At 46.2% G+C, this 18918-nt stretch overlaps 1 protein-coding gene across 1 annotated transcript in view; it reads right to left on the bottom strand.

Moving 5' to 3' along the window:
• PPM1F (protein phosphatase, Mg2+/Mn2+ dependent 1F) overlaps positions 1 to 15016 on the bottom strand; it is a 40792-nt gene extending 25776 nt beyond the window's left edge. Inside the window, exon 1 of the mRNA XM_056859072.1 lies at positions 14835 to 15016. Within this exon, the coding sequence (XP_056715050.1) occupies positions 14835 to 15016 (182 nt within the window). The remainder of the gene's footprint in view (positions 1 to 14834) is intronic.
• Between the last annotated feature and the right edge of the window lie 3902 nt (positions 15017 to 18918).

Genomic DNA, 18918 nt, shown 5'->3' with positions numbered 1-18918 from the left:
AGTGACAGGTGATTCTACTGAAGGCACTTTTAGAATTTTAGAAGCACCGATAAACCAAATATAAAGGCTTCCTAGAGGCTGTGGAGCATTGTATGGGTGCCATTGGTTTCTCCCGCTCTGCTTTCAACAGAGTTAGAAATAATCAAGCGCTGGCACAAACCTATCTGGAGTCTTTTCTCCCACTCTGAGTCCTCTGAGAGATCAAGAGTAGCTAGGTTTTTATGCCAATGCAGAAGGAAATCTTCTGCGTTAAATACTATAGACAGTCTGGGTACCAATTGGCAATTTTGTGACCGTGAATTAGCTTTCAGCGCTGCTTAGGCTGGCCAGCACGTACTCTCTTGGTACTACTTGGACTGGTGATCGGCTCACCAGGATCTCAGGCAGAGGTCTTCCACATCACCTACTACCAGAATTGGCCCTCTGCATGCCAATCCGACGCTCTGCCACTGAGCCACAGCCGTTCCCCTGCTTTGGCTGATATTCTGCCCTTTTAGTAATCAGATTACTGTTTGTGGTGCTGGAGGGTGTGATCCCTACGATCCCTGTATGGATGGGGCAGGATAAGGAGGTTGTACTGCCCTTAAGCCATCTGAGAAGGCGTTTTTAATCAGGGCGGAGAGCTCTGCTCTTACAGGAGTAAAACAGGCTGCATCTATGAGGGGGGGGCGAAGTCACCTTACCGGCAGTCGATGTCTCCGTTGATGCTTCCCGTCCTTGAATAACAATAGGCGAGCCGCCTGAGGACGGAGCATTGCGAGGCAAAAAGGCGAGCCGCCAGCCTCCTTCATTTTCCCCGTTTGTGCAGTGTGGGAGAAGTGGCTATAGCCGCTGTGTTCTCCTGGCTGCTTCCCGCTGCTTCCCGTCCTTGAATAACAATAGGCGAGCCGCCTAAGGACGGAGCACGGCGGGCGAGGCAAAAAGGCGAGCCGCCAGCCTCCTTCATTTCCCCCGTTCATGCTGTGTGGGAGGAGCGGCTACCGCCACTGTTTTCTCCCGGCCGCTTTCTGTTGCGATCTGGCAGTCGCGTCTTTCAGGCGCGGCAGAGCAGCGTGCGTTTTGCAGCAGGCATTTGGAGCGCTTGTTAGCGGTCGAGCCAAGCCGTTTGTACTTGCCTGCGCCGTTCTTGCCGCTTTTGCCTTTCCCTTTTGAGTTTTGGTCCTCAGGTCACCAGAGTGACTGTCCTAGGGTTCATCTAATTGTAGTGGTAAGGCCACTAGCAGGCTAGGGTCTAAATTGGCAGGTGCTATATAGCTGTCCTGATGCCGATCCGCCATTTTTTTTTTTTTTTTTTTTTTGGCGGGAAAAGACCCTTCTGAGGAGAATAGGCAGAAAATTAAGACAGTAAATAGAATTGAGTAGTAGATTAGTTAGGTTAAGTTTAGGTTTGTTAAAATAAGAATATGTTTAGGTCTAATAAGTAAGGTTAAGGTTTCTCTATTATTTCTGTAGCAGAGAGCTGCTAGAAGGCTGCTCTCCCGTTCAAGGCAGGAAATAGAACTGATCATAAGGGGGCGTTTACCCTCAGAGGTCAGAAAAATTTAAATATTTGGTTCCTGCCTCCCGAGATAAGAGGAAAAGGAAACACCCATAATGAAGATGCCCTTCTCCCTCTGAGCGAGAAACCACAGAAGCTGCTTCCCAGTGGCTCCCCTTTCCTTTAGCACCAAGCACGTAGGCACACACACATTCCAAAGGCTGGAAACTTTCCTCTCACATAAGGGAACGCTCCAACAGCCTCCCTCCCACCTATTCATCCTTTTTGATACTTTCCCTTCGCCCTGCAAGGGAATGCTCTGAACTGCTCAATAAGATAGGCTCCGTTCATTAATGTAGCGAGGCTCGCGCACGCGCTGAAGAAACTAATGACGTTGCATTGACAAGCTAAAAATCAGATGTTAAGAAAATGTATCATTCAAATCAAATCAGACCTTTATTGACATAAAAATAAATAAATAAAATGTATCATTGTTGTATTGGAATGTCAAACGTCTATAAAACCTCTTGCATTTGCCCTGCCTCGGGGTGACAGGATAGCAGAGCTGTTTGTCTGTATCCTGGCTCACCCAGTTATGACTTCTTGGCCAATAAAGCTGTAATCAACCAACCTCCTGCCCTCATTGCTCTCATTGGACTCTACGAGAATGGGGGGAGCACATCATTTGTAAGAAATGTCTTTAGATTGCCAGCGCGATGTAGTGGTTAGAGTGGTGGACGAGGATCTGGGAAGCCCAGGTTCAAATCCCCAGTATGCCTTGAAAGTCGCTGGGTGACCGTGGACTAGTCCCTCTCAGCCTAACCTACCTCACAGGGTTGTTGCAAGATTAAAATGTACTAAACCAGTACATAAAAGGCACACATAAAGTTTCAATTTGTCAGGTCTTGATGGCTGTCCCTTCCCACTGAGGCTTGCCTGCCACCTACCCTACTCTTAGCGTTGCCAAGCAGTGCCTGGCAACCAGTGGGAGGGTTGTGAGGGAGGGGCAACGTCCTAGGGGAAAAAAACGAATAAAAACAATAAGCCCTCATCTAATTACATAAAAGTTCCTGGTGATTCTTAGAGCTACCCTTTGTCACTTCCAGGTAGCTCTAGGAATCACCAGGAACTCTATGGTACAAACTTCCTATAAGTAGATGAGGCTTTTTCTTTTTAATCTTTCTCTCGTTGCTGGGGCCTTGGGACCTGTATCTCTTTAGGAACCAGGCTTTTAATTAAGGGGGTGATCTATTAACATTTTCATAATCTGATTTTTTAGTCTGAGAACTGCTTTGAGACCCTTTAAGCTGCTCAATGTTTTATGCTGTTTTTGTGCCTTGGCTGAGTTTTTAATGGCTAATTTTGTTGTTCTGTGCTTTTGTTGTGTTTCATTTTGTAAGCTACTGGGGGTAGGTTCTCTGGAGAGGCAACACAGAAGAAGAAGAGGAAGAAGAGTTAGTTTTTATATGCTGACTTCCTCTACCACTTAAAGAAGAATCAAACCAGCTTACAATCACCTTCCCTCCCCCTCCCCCACAACAGCCACCCTGTGAGGTTGGTGGGGCTGAGAGAGTTCAGAAAGAACTGTGACTAGCCCAAGGTCACCCAGCTGGTTTCATGTAGGGTGGGGAAACCAACCCGGTTCGCCAGATTAGAGTCCCCCGCTCATGTGGAGGAGTGGGGAATCAAACCCGGTTCTCCAATGAGAAATTCTCTAAGTAAATAATCAAGATGCTGTCACATTGCTCACTGCTTCCTTGAACATTCTTACCCCCCTGAAAGAAAGATTAAACTAGAAGAGGCTTGAGGACATTTGGAAAGGTATGTCAGGCACACAGTCTCTCTAACCAGCAGAAGCTTAATTCTGCTACTGGCACACTGGGCTCCTCTGTGCATGAACAGCAAGAGTGATTAGCAAGAGGAAAGAGCTTACCTAAGCAGCACAAACTTAACTACTATACAGACTATACTTGGGGGAAGGGGAAAATAATAGTGTTGCCAAATAGAACATTGGACTTACAGTGAAGGTTCCCTCTACTCAGACAAAGAGGGCATCTTATCATGGGTGATTCCAACCAGTAAGTCAGAAGGGTCAACTCAAAATTCTTGTCTCCGGCAGTGGGCTCATCCAGATCCTCACTTCATTTCCTGCCTAAGATAGGAGCGCAGGTCCCAGAACAGCTCTGCTTCTTTGTGGTGGTGGAAAGAGCCCTCAAGTCACAGCTGACTTACAGCGACCCCGTAGGGTTCTCAAGGCAAGAGACGTTCAGAGGTGGTTTGCCACTGCCTGCCTCTGCATGAGCTGAGAGAGTTCGGAGAGAACTGTGACTGGCCCAAGGTCACCCAACAGGCTTCAGGTGGAGGAGTGGGGAAGCGAACCCGGTTCTCCAGGTTAGAGTCCGCTGCTCTTAACCACTACACCACGGTGGCTCCTTTCCCTCTAAATGAAGCCATTTTTACAAGCCACCATCCAGCAATTCCTTGCTTATTATAAAAGAGTTTGTCGAAGTTCAGATTCATTTATTAATACAGCAAATGCCATTAAAGACATTCATATCAGTTACAGAATTAAAACTGGAGAGTTTGCTGAAGTCACATGTCAGACACTGCAACCACAAAAATGCCAATTCTCTTTTTCATTGCTGTTAGTACATATTTGGAGCAACTGGAATTTTTGTCTGAAATAGTTAAAAATTTTATTATGATGTTTTTAATATATTGTACTTTTTTGTAAGCTGCCTCAAACTGAGATGAAGTAGCAAAGATTTTTGAATAATCTAAATGCAGAACCACTCTATAGTTATTTTTCAGACATCACACATACATCCTGGCGCAGCTGTGGCAAAATACACTTTACAGTGTTCCAGTTAAATCATGCCCATTTAGGTGGTAATAATCATGGAGGCGTTCAAAAGAAGCCACACGTCCACCAATTAGTATGATTAATGCCTGGTCAGAGGATGTATTTTAAGCACGGATTGACAACTCAGCACTGGCAATCTCCAGAACACCCTTACTTCAGAATAAAGGTAAAATAGAAGCACTCTTTAGCATACAAAGGCAACGTTGACTTTAAAGTCTGATTTAGCTTAAAGAACTATTGATTGGACAGCCAATTTTGATTAGGCAAGGAGATTTTCAAGTCCATCCAACCACATTTTGGTTAAAGACAGTTCAGTCACAACTCTTGGAACACTTTTGCACCACATTCTTCAGCATTTCACATGAGAGACAAACATTCTATTTTTACATTGCCTTTTATTATACATTTTATTCCCAACCCCAGAAATACCTTATGTACTTATACCCTGCATTTCTCCCCTAACTAGGGTTGCCAACCTCCAGGTACTAGCTGGAGATCCCCCGCTATTACAGCTTATCTCCAGCCGACAGAAATCAGTTCCCCTGGAGAAAATGGCCGCTTTGGCAATTGGACTCTATGACATGGAAGTCCCTTCCCTCCCCAAACCCTGCCCTCCTCAGGCTCCGCCCCAAAAACCTCCCGCCGATGGCAAAGAAGGACCTGGCAACACTACCCCTAACAGGGACCCAAAGTGGCCTACATCATTCTCCATTTTAGCTCACAACAACACTGTGAGGTAGGTTAGGCTGAGAGAGTGTGACTGGCCCAAGGTCACCCAGCGAATTTCCATGGTACGAGTGGGGATTTGAACCCAAATCTCCAAGATACTAGTCTGACACTCTTAACCACTACACTCTGCTTACAGCAGGGCACAGGAGTGGCAAGGAAGGGGGAGAGGAGGAAGGAATGAGAGCTGACAGCCATGGGTTTAAAACAGCCATAACATTTCCTGGATTGGCCCACATTTATTCACTGGGAGGAGAGCAGAAGGGTAACTAAGTAGACAGCAGCATCTAGGCCAGGGATTCACCACCTTTTTGAGCCTGCCGGAACCTTTAGAGTTTTCAAAGGGGTAGTGAATACCATCCCAAAATGGCCACCGCAAGAGGCAGAGACAAATCCAAAATGGCTTCTGCTGGAGGTGGAGCTGAACAGAGTACCTTCCTTCACAAACCTCCTAGGAAGAAGGGAAACTTGAAGGGGGGAATAGAACTATACGCTAACTAAGGAAAGCCCAGGTGCTTCCCAGTTCTGCTGATCTTCCAGTGAAAAACTCCCAGAATATGAAGGACCGTCTTCTCCCATACGTTCCATAAGATCACAGGGAGAGGCCCTCCCAATTGTCCCATCAATCAAAGAAGCTCGTCTGGTGGGTACATGAGACAGGGCCTTTTTGGTGGGGGCCCCACAATTATGGAACAATCTCCCCCGGAAAGTGCACCTGGCCTCCTCACCTTCACTCTTTAAGAGGCAGTTGAAGACAGTTTTTATTTAGGGCCGCATTTGACTAATTTACTGCTAATAAATGTTTTAAATAAACAAATTTCAATGAGGGCAGCCAATAACAAGCCCTGTCCACTTTCTAAAAAGGAGAAGTAGAGTTGGTTTTTATATCCCGATTTTTTCTACCTTTAAGGAGCCTCAAACCAGCTTACAATTGCCTTCCCGTTCCCTCCCCACAACAGACACCTTGTGAGGTAGGTGTGGCTGAAAGAGTTTTGGAGAGAACTGTGACTAGCCCAAGGTCACCCAGCAGGCTTCATGTGGAGGAGTGGGGAATCAAACTCCAGATAAGAGTCCACCAGTCCTAACCACTACACCATACTGGCTCTCCCATGCTGGGTGGGCACTTACCACACAGAAGGACTTAAACCACAGAAGCCCTGCCTCATTTGCCTCCACTCCCTATATCAGGTACAATTGTGTGTACCTATATATTAGGTACAGTGAGGGGAAAAAGTATTTGATCCCCTGCTAAATTTGCCCGTTTGCCCTCTGACGAAGAAAAGACCAGTCCATAATTTTAATGGTAGGTTTATTGTAGCTGTGAGAGACAGAATAACAACAGGAAAACCCCCAAAAACCCAGAAGACAAAAGTCAGAGATTGATGTGCATTATAATGAGTGAAATAAGTATTTGATCCCTTTGCAAAAGATGACTTAGTACTTGGTGGCAAAACCCTTGTTGGCAATTTCAGAGGTCAGACGTTTCTTGTAGGTGGCCACCAGGTTTGCACACATCTCAGGAGGTATTTTGTCCCACTCCTCTTTGCAGATCCTCTCCAAGTCAGTAAGGTTTTGAGGCTGATGTGTAGCTACTCGAACCTTCAGCTCCCTCCACAGATTTTCGATGGGATTAAGGTCTGGAGACTGGCTAGGCCACTCCAGAACCTTAATGTGCTTCTTCTTGAGCCACTCCTTTGTTGCCTTGGCCATGTGTTTTGGGTCATTGTCATGCTGGAATACCCATCCTCGACCCATTTTCAATGCCCTGGCTGAGAAGGAGGTGCTCACCCAAGATTTGACGATACATCGTCCCTTCGATGCGGTGTCCCTTCGATGCGGTGAAGGTGTCCTGTCCCCTTAGCAGAAAAACACCCCCAAAGCATAATATGTCCCCCTCCATGTTTGACGGTGGGGATGGTGTTCTTGGGGTCGTAGGCAGCATTCCTCCTCCTCCAAACACGGCGAGTTGAGTTGATGCCAAAGAGCTCGATTTTGGTCTCATCTGACCACAACACTTTCACCCAGTTCTCCTCTGGGTCATTCAGATGTGCACTGGCAAACTGCAGACGGGCCTGCACATGTGCTGTCTTGAGCAAGGGGACCTTGCGGGCTCTGCAAGATCTGTCCTTCACGGCGTAGTTTGTTACCAACTGCTTTCATGGTGACTATGGTCCCAGCTGCCCTGAGATCATTGACAAGTTCCCCCCGTGTAGTTCTGGGCTGCTTCATTACTGTTCTCATGATCATTACAACTTTACGAGATGAGATCTTGCATGGAGCCCCAGACTGAGGGAGGTTGACAGTTAGGGTTAGGGTTGTCACCTTCTCACCAAGCTACTTGGCAATAATCTTGTAGTCCAGCCTTGTGCAGGTCTACAGTCTTGTACCTGACATCCTTGGACACCTCTTTGGTCTTGGTCATGGTGGCTAGTTTGGAATCTGATGGATTGATTGCTTCTGTCGACAGCAGAACCCTAACCCTAACCCCAATCTGGCTGGTTGATAGGGGATCAAATACTTATTTCACTCATTATAATGCACATCAATCTCTGACTTTTGTCTTCTGGGTTCTGTGGTTTTTCCTGTTGTTATTCTGTCTCTCACAGCTACAATAAACCTACCATTAAAATTATCGACTGGTCATTTCTTCGTCAGAGGGCAAACGGGCAAATTTAGCAGGGGATAAAATACTTTTTCCCCTCACTGTACACAATTGTGTGTCCCTATATAAGGTCAAAGATAGGACATTTTGGAGGACTTTCATTCATAGGGTCGCCATGAGTCGGAAGCAACTTGACAGCACTTAACACACACACACACATATATAAGGCAGGGAACTGATTTATTTACTATTATTTTACAAGCCAATGGCAACAGACATACAGTCACACAAAGATGACTTGCATTATTTTCAGACTTTTAAAAAGCCATTTAGACCTGAAGTAACTAATATGAAATACAAAATAGAAATTACATTCTATGTGGCAAAGTAATATAAAAAGCCAAACTACATACAAATTTTAGGTGCCTGGGATTTTTCTACCCTAAATATTAGGTATAATTGTGCCTTTGCAAGATTCACCCAATCCATCTACACCTCTGAAATTATGCGGTTAAGAAAAAAAAATCATTGCATGGATGCAAGAATGGGAGGGTCTCTAGCCAATCAAATTCTCTTGGAAATAAAAGCATAGGCCTTGTGTCCTTCGTCCACACCAACACACAAAGAAATATGAATGCAGAACTTGCTACCCTCTCCACTACCCACCGAAACAAAACCGTTTGCAGCCGATTGAGGAAGCGCATGCCTACCTTAGCGGAAGCACAGTTAATTTCCTCCCTCCCTCCACTTCATTGATCTCAGACTGCTTTGAGATCACAAAGCTAGTCTTTCGCTTAGAACAGTTCTGACGGCCTGCATTAGATCCCAAATGCCTGACAATAAGCATTATTTTTAAACAGCACATGAAATACAGTTGATACTTTCTAAGATGAAACCAGGCTTCTTTGACTGGCTCAAGCTATACATGTCACTTTTTCGAACAATTAGGTTGGAAAGGTATTCAATTTAACAAGCATCAGTGTTTAACATCTCTCCCCCCACCCCAAATTATGGCATCGGAACAAAAACCAAGATTTGAATAAAACAGATTTACAAAAATACTACAACTAGGACGACCAACAGTTACTAAAAATGCTGATCTGAGAAAATGAAATTGTAGGGTGGAACGTGTTATACCTCTTAAATTAAAATCGAAGGATAGCCAAGAAAAACAATGGGAAATATTTTCAATTTTTTGAAACAGCATTTGCAGGGTTTTTATAGAGAAGTGTGAAGGATGAAAGAATGCATGGGAATCTGCTAATTTTAACTGATTCTACATATGTTAAGGTTAAGATTCAAACTCAATTTTAATCTAGATATGTATTATCTGTTTATCTCTGACCTTATGACCATCAATTTTATTATGCCAATAAAGGTTATCTGATTCTGATACATATTTTACTTATTTAGATTACTTGATACTTCTCTATGAAATATGCCCAGAGTGCCTTATAATAAAACCCACCACATCAAAATATTTAAGGACCATTAAAATAATCAATATTAATACAATAATAAAATAAAATTATAAAAATACCCCCCAAAAATCAAATCCAGCAAGGTAGTAAAACACATAAAACAATTTCAGCAATTAAAAAACAACAACCTTCAGCCAGGGCCATTGACATACACATTACATTAGCCATTTTGCACTCCACAGAAATCCTGCTGAAGAAATGGCATGTTAAACTATAGTCCTAATTGTGCTTCTCTGGGAATTTGCTTCAGCTGAATTGATTAGATTTACTTGAAAGAAAACATATTTAGCATCAGGATGCAAGCCATTATCTTCTGTACGTATTAATGGCAGAGGAAACAAAAATGGCTAAAGATGAAACCTTTGAATCTGCTGTATGTTTTCAAGGCAACATCTAAATCCAGTTTAGGCAACAGGTGACACAGACCATACCAGACACCCTACTAATATTAGGTATGGTTGTCAACTGCCTGGAGCGGGGTGGGGGGAGTCCACTCCATTTATCAAAGGCCTTATGGGATGTTATTTATCCATTTCATGGATGGTAATTTTTTTCAAATTGGAAAAGTAGTATTTTCTGCATCCTTAGGGAGTCCACCAAGTATGCAGAAACCCTTACCATGTCTAAGGCTGGGCCTATATTGACACCTTAAAGACAGGCCCAACTCTTTGCTCAGGAGGGATGATAACAGTGACGCATACACTATCCTTCCCTTACTATCCCTCTCAATACTATAGAGATCGCTGTTTCTGTTTTTTAGAGGAAAAACTGAGGTAATCAGAACTTGCCTTTGGCCAGACAACCAGTTCATGGTTGATTATTGTGGTATTCATCATTAATCAACACCCAAATCTAACATTATTTATGCTGGAAGCTGTACTATATGTGGTACGGAATGTGATAGCTTAAGGTACACTGACCAAAGGTGTGGGAAAAGTGGAAGAGTCCATCCTTCTCTCACTCTGTTATTTTATTTATTTACTTCATCTTTACCCCACCTTTCTCCCCAATGGGGACCCAAACTGACTTAAATCCATCACCTCAGTTTTATCCTCAAAACAACCCTGTGAGGTAGGTTAGGCTCAAAGATTGTGACGGGCCCAAGGTCACCCAACAAGCTTCCATGGCAGAGTGGGGATTCAAACCCAGGTCTCCCAGATTTTAGTCCAACACTTTAACTACTAAACCATGGTGGCTGTCGAGACTGTTGTTCCTTGGTAGCCAAGAGGAGTTTTCAGATTTCTCACACCAAAGGCTTCTACTTCCCAGCATTTCATGCTTGGGTTTGTCTTTATTAACAAATTAAGACTTTATGCAACTGCACCAATACACCTTTCGACACATTTTAAGTAATGGGATGAATTAAGAGAACAAAAAAGGAGATCAGGGGCTTATGAGACAAATTGTTTTGAAGAAGTCAGTATTTTGCACGTCTGCTGGCAGCCAAAATGAGCAAGGTGTCTATGTCAAGGAGAGCTCAGGTACAACACCTACAAAATCTTTGATTCAAAAAAGGGCAAACACTCTGAAGATGAAGGAGCAAAGTTAAGACAGCAGCCAAGAAAGGACAAAGAGAGATTCTGGTTCATGTCAATACCTTTAATGAGATAGCTTCTGGTACACTCACGCATATAAAATTCAATAAAAAAACAGAGACGCAGACCTGACAGGAGAATATTTGTGTAATTGTTCAGGGATGCGTAAGAGCTCAGTGCTTGAAAACACTGGCCATAACTTGGTAAGATTTGATCCATTATCTGGGTGCTTTTAATTTAATCTGAACATTCACAGTCAAGACCTCTCAATCATCTTTTCCCCTTCATAGGGATATATTGCTCTTTCTAGCCTACTGCTGAGGCTCAGTACAGAAAGCCCTTCAAAGGCTTTATATTTTCCATATGAAGGTCTGCAGGCCCAACGCAATGAGCACATCTACATATTTTTGTCCAAACAGGTGCTTCCGGATCTCTGTCTTAACTATTTCTGCATGAGCCTGATCTTCAAACAGTCTTAAGCTAACCCCCAAAGCCACACACCCCAATGAGTACTGTGCAGAGGATGGTTCCTTCTTGCTGCCTGTAACTTCAACAGCACTTAACTAGACTACACACAGCCAGACAAGTCCTATATTTACAACATTTATACCCCCGGCATCTCACATTAAAGCGCACCAAAGTTAGCAAGCCACAGAACATAACAGAAATGCAAACCTCAACCGAATACATTCAGAACAGATAAAAGGAAGTATTTCTTCACGCAACGCAAACCTCAACCGAATAAATTCAAAACAGATAAAAGGAAGTATTTCTTCATGCAACTAGTTAAATTGTGGAACTCGCTGCCCCAGGATGTGGGGATGGCTGCCAACTTGGAAGGCTTTAAGAGGGGAGTGGACATGTTCATAGAGGAGAGGGGTATTCATGGCTACTAGTCGTGATGCATACCTATTTCTTTCCACGATCAGGGGAGCATGCCTATTATATTAGGTGCTGTGGAACACAGGCAGGAGAATGCTGCTGCAGTTGTCTTGTTTGTGGGCTTCCTAGAGCAGTGGTGGCGAACCTATGGCACGCGTGCCAGAGGTGGCACTCAGAGCCCTCTCTGTGGGCACGCGAGCCGTCGCCCCAGCACAGAGTTTGCCTGAGTTCGTTCCCCCGGCTGAGGAGGCTGGGGACCAGCGGTGCCTTCCCGGCTCCTCCGGGAAGCACCAGGCTCCTTCCCAGTGCCTTGTCCGCAGTCACCGGTTGCATGCTCTGGAAGTGAAGACAACGACGAGCCTTCTGCCGAGAACTGGAAGAGGCAGGGACAGGGCTGGACCAGGAGTGGGACGCCTGGGCAGCCATCTGCGGTGGGCTGGTTGGTGACTGCAGCGCAGGGGGTTGGCGGTGAGGGCCGAACGGGGGCCCGCTTGGCGTTTGTGCTGGAGCCATGTGCTGGAGCCAAGCCCTTCGCTTAGCTCAGGTTTCCACTCTGCTCGTTCATGCAACCGAAGGTGCCTCTGAGCGCGTGCAGAGGGCTGTCCCCACCATCAGCCCCCCCGCATAACAGTCTTTTTTAATTCGTATGAACAGTTGGAAAAAGAACCAAACTGAAGGGGTGGGGGCTATGCTCCAGCTCCTTTCCTTCCCCCACTCGGCCGCCCATGCAGGGTTGCCAACCTCCAGGTAATAGCAGGAAATCTGCTATTTCAGTTCACTTGGAGAAAATGGCCGCTTTGGCAATTGGATTCTATGGCATTGAAGTCCCTCCCCAAACCCCACCATCCTCAGGCTCCGCCCCAAAAACCTCCCGCAGGTGGCAAAGAGGGACCTGGCAACCCCATGTGGACTTCTAGCTGTGTTGGCACTTTGCGATAAAATAAGTGGGTTTTGGGTTGCAGTTTGGGCACTCGGTCTCTAAAAGGTTCGCCATCACTGTCCTAGAGGCACCTGGTTGGCCATTGTGTGAAAAGACTGCTGGACTTGATGGGCCTTGGTCTGATCCAGCAGGGCTTTTCTTATGCACTGAGGGTGAAGCTGTGGCTCAGAAAAGCATATGTTTTGCATGGAGAAGCCCCCCCCAGTTAAATCCTCATATCACTTTCTCAAGTGGTAGGTGGTAAGTAGAGATCTTTCATAAGATCCTTGACCAAGAGTCTAACTTGGTAAAGCGCTGCTTGCTTCAAGTATGTATTCATGCAGTGTCCCCACACTTTTCAGCCACATGCATTAGCCATGCATTCTCTCTTCCATGCGCACCAACGGCCTCATACCCCCTTAACCTTCAGCCACATTGCCCTAATCACTCTGTACTCCTTGCTGAATCCACATGTACACCAAAAGCCAATATTCAAAGGAGCCAGAAGAAGGAGCAAGCCGCAATACCCTCTTACTCCACACACAGCTAAGCGTGCTTTACTCCCTAATCCATGTGTACTTCTCCATGCCATGCTTGTCACACCCCTCGACCCATTCCACACACACATGCAGGAATGCAACGGTCAAAACCAAGGCCAAAAAAACTGGATCCCAGGCAAGCCACAGCAGTGCTCCCTAGCCGTGTACTGATGAGGGGCTGTGGCTCAGTGGTAGAGCCTCTGCTTGGCATGCAGGAGGTCCCAGGTTCAATCCCCGGCATCTCCAGTTAAAAGGGACCAGGAAAGAAGGCGATGTGAAAGACCTCTGCCTGAGACCCTGGAGAGCTGCTGCCGGTCAGAGTAGGCAATACTGACAATGTGATGGGCCAAGGGTCTGATTCAGTATAAGGCAACTTCATGGGGACAAGCCATGATTCTGCGGTAGAGCATCTGCTTGGTATGCAGAAGGTCCCAGGTTCAATCCCCAGCATCTTCAGTTAAAGGGACCAGGCAAGTAGGTGATGTGAAAGATCTCTACCTGGAGAGCCGCTGCCGGTCTGAGTAGACAATACTGACTTTGATGGACCAAGGGTCTGATTCAGTATAAGGCAGCTTCACGTGCTCATGTGATGACCCGAAACTCCATCTCCACGTGAACTAACGATGCTCCTTTCCCACTTTGCAAAATGCAACCTTCTCTCTGTTATCTAACTGGAACTTTCTCCCCTTTTTCTCCCTGCCTGGGACAGATCCTGACCCAAGCCCTCCCCCTGAGAATTGCAACATAATAACATAAGAAAGGCCCTGCTGGATCAGACCAAGGCCCATCAAGTCCAGCAGTCTGTTCACACAATGGCCAACCAGGTGCCTCTAGGGAGCCCACAAACAAGACGACTGCAGCAGCACCGTCCTGCCCGTGTTCCACAGCATCTAATATAATAGGCATGCTCCTCTGATACTAGAGAGAATAGGTATGCAGCATGACCAGTATCCGTTTTAACTAATAGCCATGAATATCCCTTTCCTCCATGAACATGTCCACTCCCCTCTTAAAGCCTTCCAAGTTGGCAGCCATCCCCACATCCTGGGGCAGGGAGTTCCACAATTTAACTATGCGTTGTGTGGGGGAAAAAAACTTCCTTTTATCTGTTTTGCATCTCTCACCCTCCAGCTTTAGCAGATGACCCCGCGTTCTAGTATTATGGGAGAGGGAGAAAAAACTTCTCCCTGTCCACTCTCTCCAATCCATGCAATAATTTTATAGACCTCTATCATGTCTCCCCTCCTCCGCCTTCTTTCGAAGCTAAACAGCCCTAAGCGTCCTAACCGCTCCCCATAGGACAGTTGCTCCAGTCCCCTAATCATTTTGGTTGCTCTTTTCTGCACCTTATGCCTCCTTTCCCTTAAGTAACGGGCCCCGACTTCTGGCAACCCAGGATCGCATCCCCCGTGAGAATCCCTCTCCCCCCCCCCACCACTCACCCACCTCTTGCACAGCCGACTTATGGCGACCCCTAATGGGGTTTTCATGACAAGAGACTAACCACCTCCCCCCCACTCCCCCCCATTCCCCCACCTCCCCCCACTCACCACCTCCCCCCTCACCCACACACCCCCACTCCCCACTGCCCCTCCACTCACCCCTCCCCACTCCCCACCTCCCCCCACTCCCCACCTCCCCCACTCACTCACCCACACTCCCCTCCCACTTACCCCACTCACCCCATTCCCCCACCTCCCCCCTCACTCACCCCTCCCCCCTCACTCACCCCCTCCCCTCCTCCCCCCTCCCCCCTCACACTCACTACCCCCCCCCCACTCACCACCTCCCCGCACCTGCCCCGTCCTACCTGCTGCCCAGGAAGCTGCGGGCCAACTCGGCCATCTCCGCCGGCGCCTCGGCCTGGCTGAGGGCGCCACCCCGGCCCGGAGGACTCCAAGGCAAGGCGTCCTCCGCGCCCAGCGGCCTCGGGAAATCCCGCAGCAGGGAGCCCAGGAAACCCCGGCTCGCCTCCGCCTCCCGCCACGCCATGGCCGCTCCCGCCGCTCGGGGCCTTTCGGCTGCTGGAGAGGCCGGCGGGCGGGCGGGCGGGCGGGCGAGGGCGGTTGAGTGGCGGTTGAGCCGTCCCGCCTCCCCACCCCCCGCCACCCGCCACCCCGAAGGGAAGCTGCCCCGCCTAGGAACGGTTCCTGTCGGGGGAGGGGAGTCGGTCTCTCGGGGAAAGGGGGGGGAGGACGACGAGGAGAGCGGGAGTGAGCTCAGCAAACGCTGGGGAGGCCTGGCCTTGGGGGTGTGTGTGTGTGTGTGTAAAGTGCCGTCCAGTCGCAGCCGACTTAAGGCGACCCCTTTTTTGGGGTTTTCGCGGCAAGAGACGAACAGAGATGTTGTCGAAGGCTTTCACGGTCAGAGTTCATTGGTTCTCGTAGGTTATCCGGGCTGTGTGACCGTGGTCTTGGTGTTTTCTTTCCTGACGTTTCGCCAGCAGCTGTGGCCAGCATCTTCAGAGGAGTCACACTGAAGGACAGTGTCTCTCAGTGTCAAGTGTGTAGGAAGAGTAATATATAGTCAGAAATATATATAAATATATATAGTCAGAGTAATATACAGTTAGCACATTACCTTTGATACTTTTTGCAGGACAATGATTCAGCTCAATCCCAACCCCTTTCTGACTATATATTACTCTTCCTACACACTTGACACTGAGAGACACCGTCCTTCAGTGTGACTCCTCTGAAGATGCCGGCCACAGCTGCTGGCGAAACGTCAGGAAAGAAAATACCAAGACCACGGTCACACAGCCCGGATAACCTACAAGAACCAACTAACAGAGGTGGTTTGCCGGTGCCTTCCTCTGCGCAGCAACCCTGGACTTCTTTGGTGGTCTCCCATCCAAACACTAACCAGGGCTTGCAGCAAAATGGAAGACTGATAAGATACCGGGGAAAAAGGACTGGATATATAAGATGATGGAATTGATGGAGATGGCGAAACGTACTGCTTATATTAATCAGACCGATAATGTACATTTTTGGGGGGAGTGGGAGGTGTGGAGAACTTATTGTGAAAAATATTTTTCAATGGGTCATTTTAAAGGATACTCTTTGATTTAATCCCTCACACTTATTTGGTATAGTGAAAATATTAGGATGATTACAGGTATATTAATTAGATTAAGTAAGATACTTATAAAGTAACTGAGCAGGGGGGTTATACTGTTAGCAAAAGTATATACAATTTAATTATTGACAGAAGAGAGTGAAGGGGAAGTCAACTATGTTTTATTTCTTAGATTAGAAATTTTTAGAGATTCAACTTTATATTGTTAAGTATTAATGGAAAATGATTTGTGATGTATAAAATGAGAAAACAATAAAAACTTTATTTTAAAAAAAAACAAATACTAACCAGGGCTGACCCTGCTTAGCTTCTGAGGTCTGACGAGATCAGGCTAGCCTGGGCCATCCAGGTCAGGGCTTGCCTTGGATGTGCCGCTCTCTAAATGCACGTTTTCCCTGTTGGAAAATCTGCCCTTCAAGGACGGTGTCACTTGCCTGCACATTGAGAGGGGGAACTGACCACAAAGTCAGATAGACAGGACAGGGGGAGGTCATCTCTAGTTACACCTTGCCCTCATTTCCTGCCCCTTTGATGTTTAGAGGATGTCTTGTCAGGGAAACTTCCCTTCTCTCTCTCTTCCCTTTTGCCCATCATTCAAGCAAGATCTAGGAGCCGGGCGCTCCGCGCGCCCAGGCCTTCCCACCCCAAGATGGAGTGGAAGGCAGATGCCCTTTTATACCTAGAGAATTAGCAAGGTAGATCAGGATAGTGAACCCTTGTTTGTCCTTTACTATCCAAGGTGTATTTCCACAATAAATGTACTTTAGTTTGATTACAGAAAACGACTGCTCCTTTTTTATTTTCACACACACACGCACATGTAGCTTCTGCTGCTGCTAAGCTTAAGGCACTCTGCTAAATACAGGAATATCTCCACGACAGATATTCCAACATCCCCCCCCCCATCCAAATTCTCTGAACTCAAAAATAAGCCCCTCCCCATGCAGCGTTCTGAGAATTCAGATGGGGAAAATGTGCACCCAGAGTGCGGCAAATCCAAGGCAAAACCTCTTAAAGTGATTAAAGGGAGCAAAACAAAACACACACAGGGACCAAAAAACAACAACCCGCCTTGATATGCTTTTACAGCTAGCTTGATCTCGTCAGACCTCAGAAGCTAAGCAGGGTCAGCCCTGGTTAGTATTTGGATGGGAGACCACCAAGGAATACCAGGGTTGCTGTGCAGAGGAAGGCACCAGCAAACCACCTCTGTTAGTCTCTTGCCATGAAAACCCCATTAGGGGTCGCCATAAGTCAGCTGCGACTTGATGGCACACATGGCACGTGCAAGATAAATCACACACTTTTTTCTTCGCATACTATGGTTAGGCTGGTCCTAAGTGAGCTTCAGAGATAGGATTTGAACCCGCAGTCCCAAACCCTCACTCAGCTTAGATTACTTGATGGTGCCATTCTCTGTAACGTTACTCCAGTCTAACTCTATTGAAATCAACGGAGTTTGGATTTAAGTAACCTTGCATAGCATTTCACTGTGAGTCGGATAATTGCAGAGATGTTGGTAGGAAATGAAGAAGTGGGTGAAACGTTATGATGAAATAAACGTTTGCTATCTTTGAGATGCCACAAGAGTACATATTTTTGATTACTTAGAAACCTTTCTTTTCCTATGGCAAGGAATCCTCCCATGGGTTTTGAGTCCATCAGATGGTTTTGCCAGAATACAGCCAGCATGGTCACTAGAGCCCATGGAAAGTTTATGATGGAAGTTTTAATGGGACACGAGGGAGCATTTTGGCAGATGCATGAAAACCTCACTATAGTATATTTGCTACTCTTTGGAAGCTCTTTGGTGTGTCTGCTGAAATTGACAAACATGTATATCCCTCTACAAATCTTCCCCAAATACTTGTAGTATTATACTGCTAATAAGGCTAGCACTATGCATTATTATCATGGTCCATCCATATTAAGCAAAGCTCAGATGACTTAACGCATACTTGCTGTAATTTTCCTTCTTTATATATTTTCCGGACAATCTAAATTTTATTTTGATTGGACCATGTTAGCCACTTGTCATATATTATGTTTGAAGGAGTAAAATTGATTTTAAAAACTGTAAAATAAATGAAGTACAAACTGAACAGCAAACAAAATTGAAATACATATTGTCACACTTTTAAATTGTGTCAACGCCTTTTGGGAGCATGAGCCCCAACACACAAGACCCCACTTTGGGGTCAGGAAGGACTTCCTCCAGGCCACATTGGCTCAGAGATCGTGAAGGTTTTTTGCCTTCCTCTGGGGATAGAGCAGGCGGGGAGGTAGCTGTGAATTTCCTGCATTGTGCAGGGGGTTGGTCTAGATGGTCTAGATGATCCTTGTGACCCTTTCCAGCTCTATGTTTCTGAGAGATCGCAGGGCTGACCACAGCTTCAGGCAATGCTTTGAAGTGGCAGCCATGATGCTAGATGAAAAAGGACATGAGAAAAGTGGATTCAACATGTTGGTGGGGTGGAGGGTCTGCAACCTATAGCTCCACAGACAAAATGCGACTTAGTATGAAAACCAAGTTCCGCTCTTGGGAAAAGAAAAGAAACCCTTTAAGATAAAGCATATTGGAGAGATAGGTGGAGTGATACTGGTTTTACTATGTTAAGGGAATGGCAGGCAAAGATTTTAATGGGACTAAAGGGCTTTGAATACGTTATAGAAAGGGAAATGCTAGAGGTTGCCAGTAATCCAAGTGGGAACCACGTACAGATTTATGCCAGTGCATTAAAACTATCACACAGGGTGCTCCAGTGTACATTTGTTACTTATTGTGAAATATTGTGTGTGCCACTTTCTAATAA

Source organism: Euleptes europaea, chromosome 13 (assembly GCF_029931775.1).
Source record: "Euleptes europaea isolate rEulEur1 chromosome 13, rEulEur1.hap1, whole genome shotgun sequence".
Lineage (NCBI taxonomy): Eukaryota > Metazoa > Chordata > Lepidosauria > Squamata > Sphaerodactylidae > Euleptes > Euleptes europaea.
This window is presented reverse-complemented; position numbering and strand designations above follow the sequence as displayed.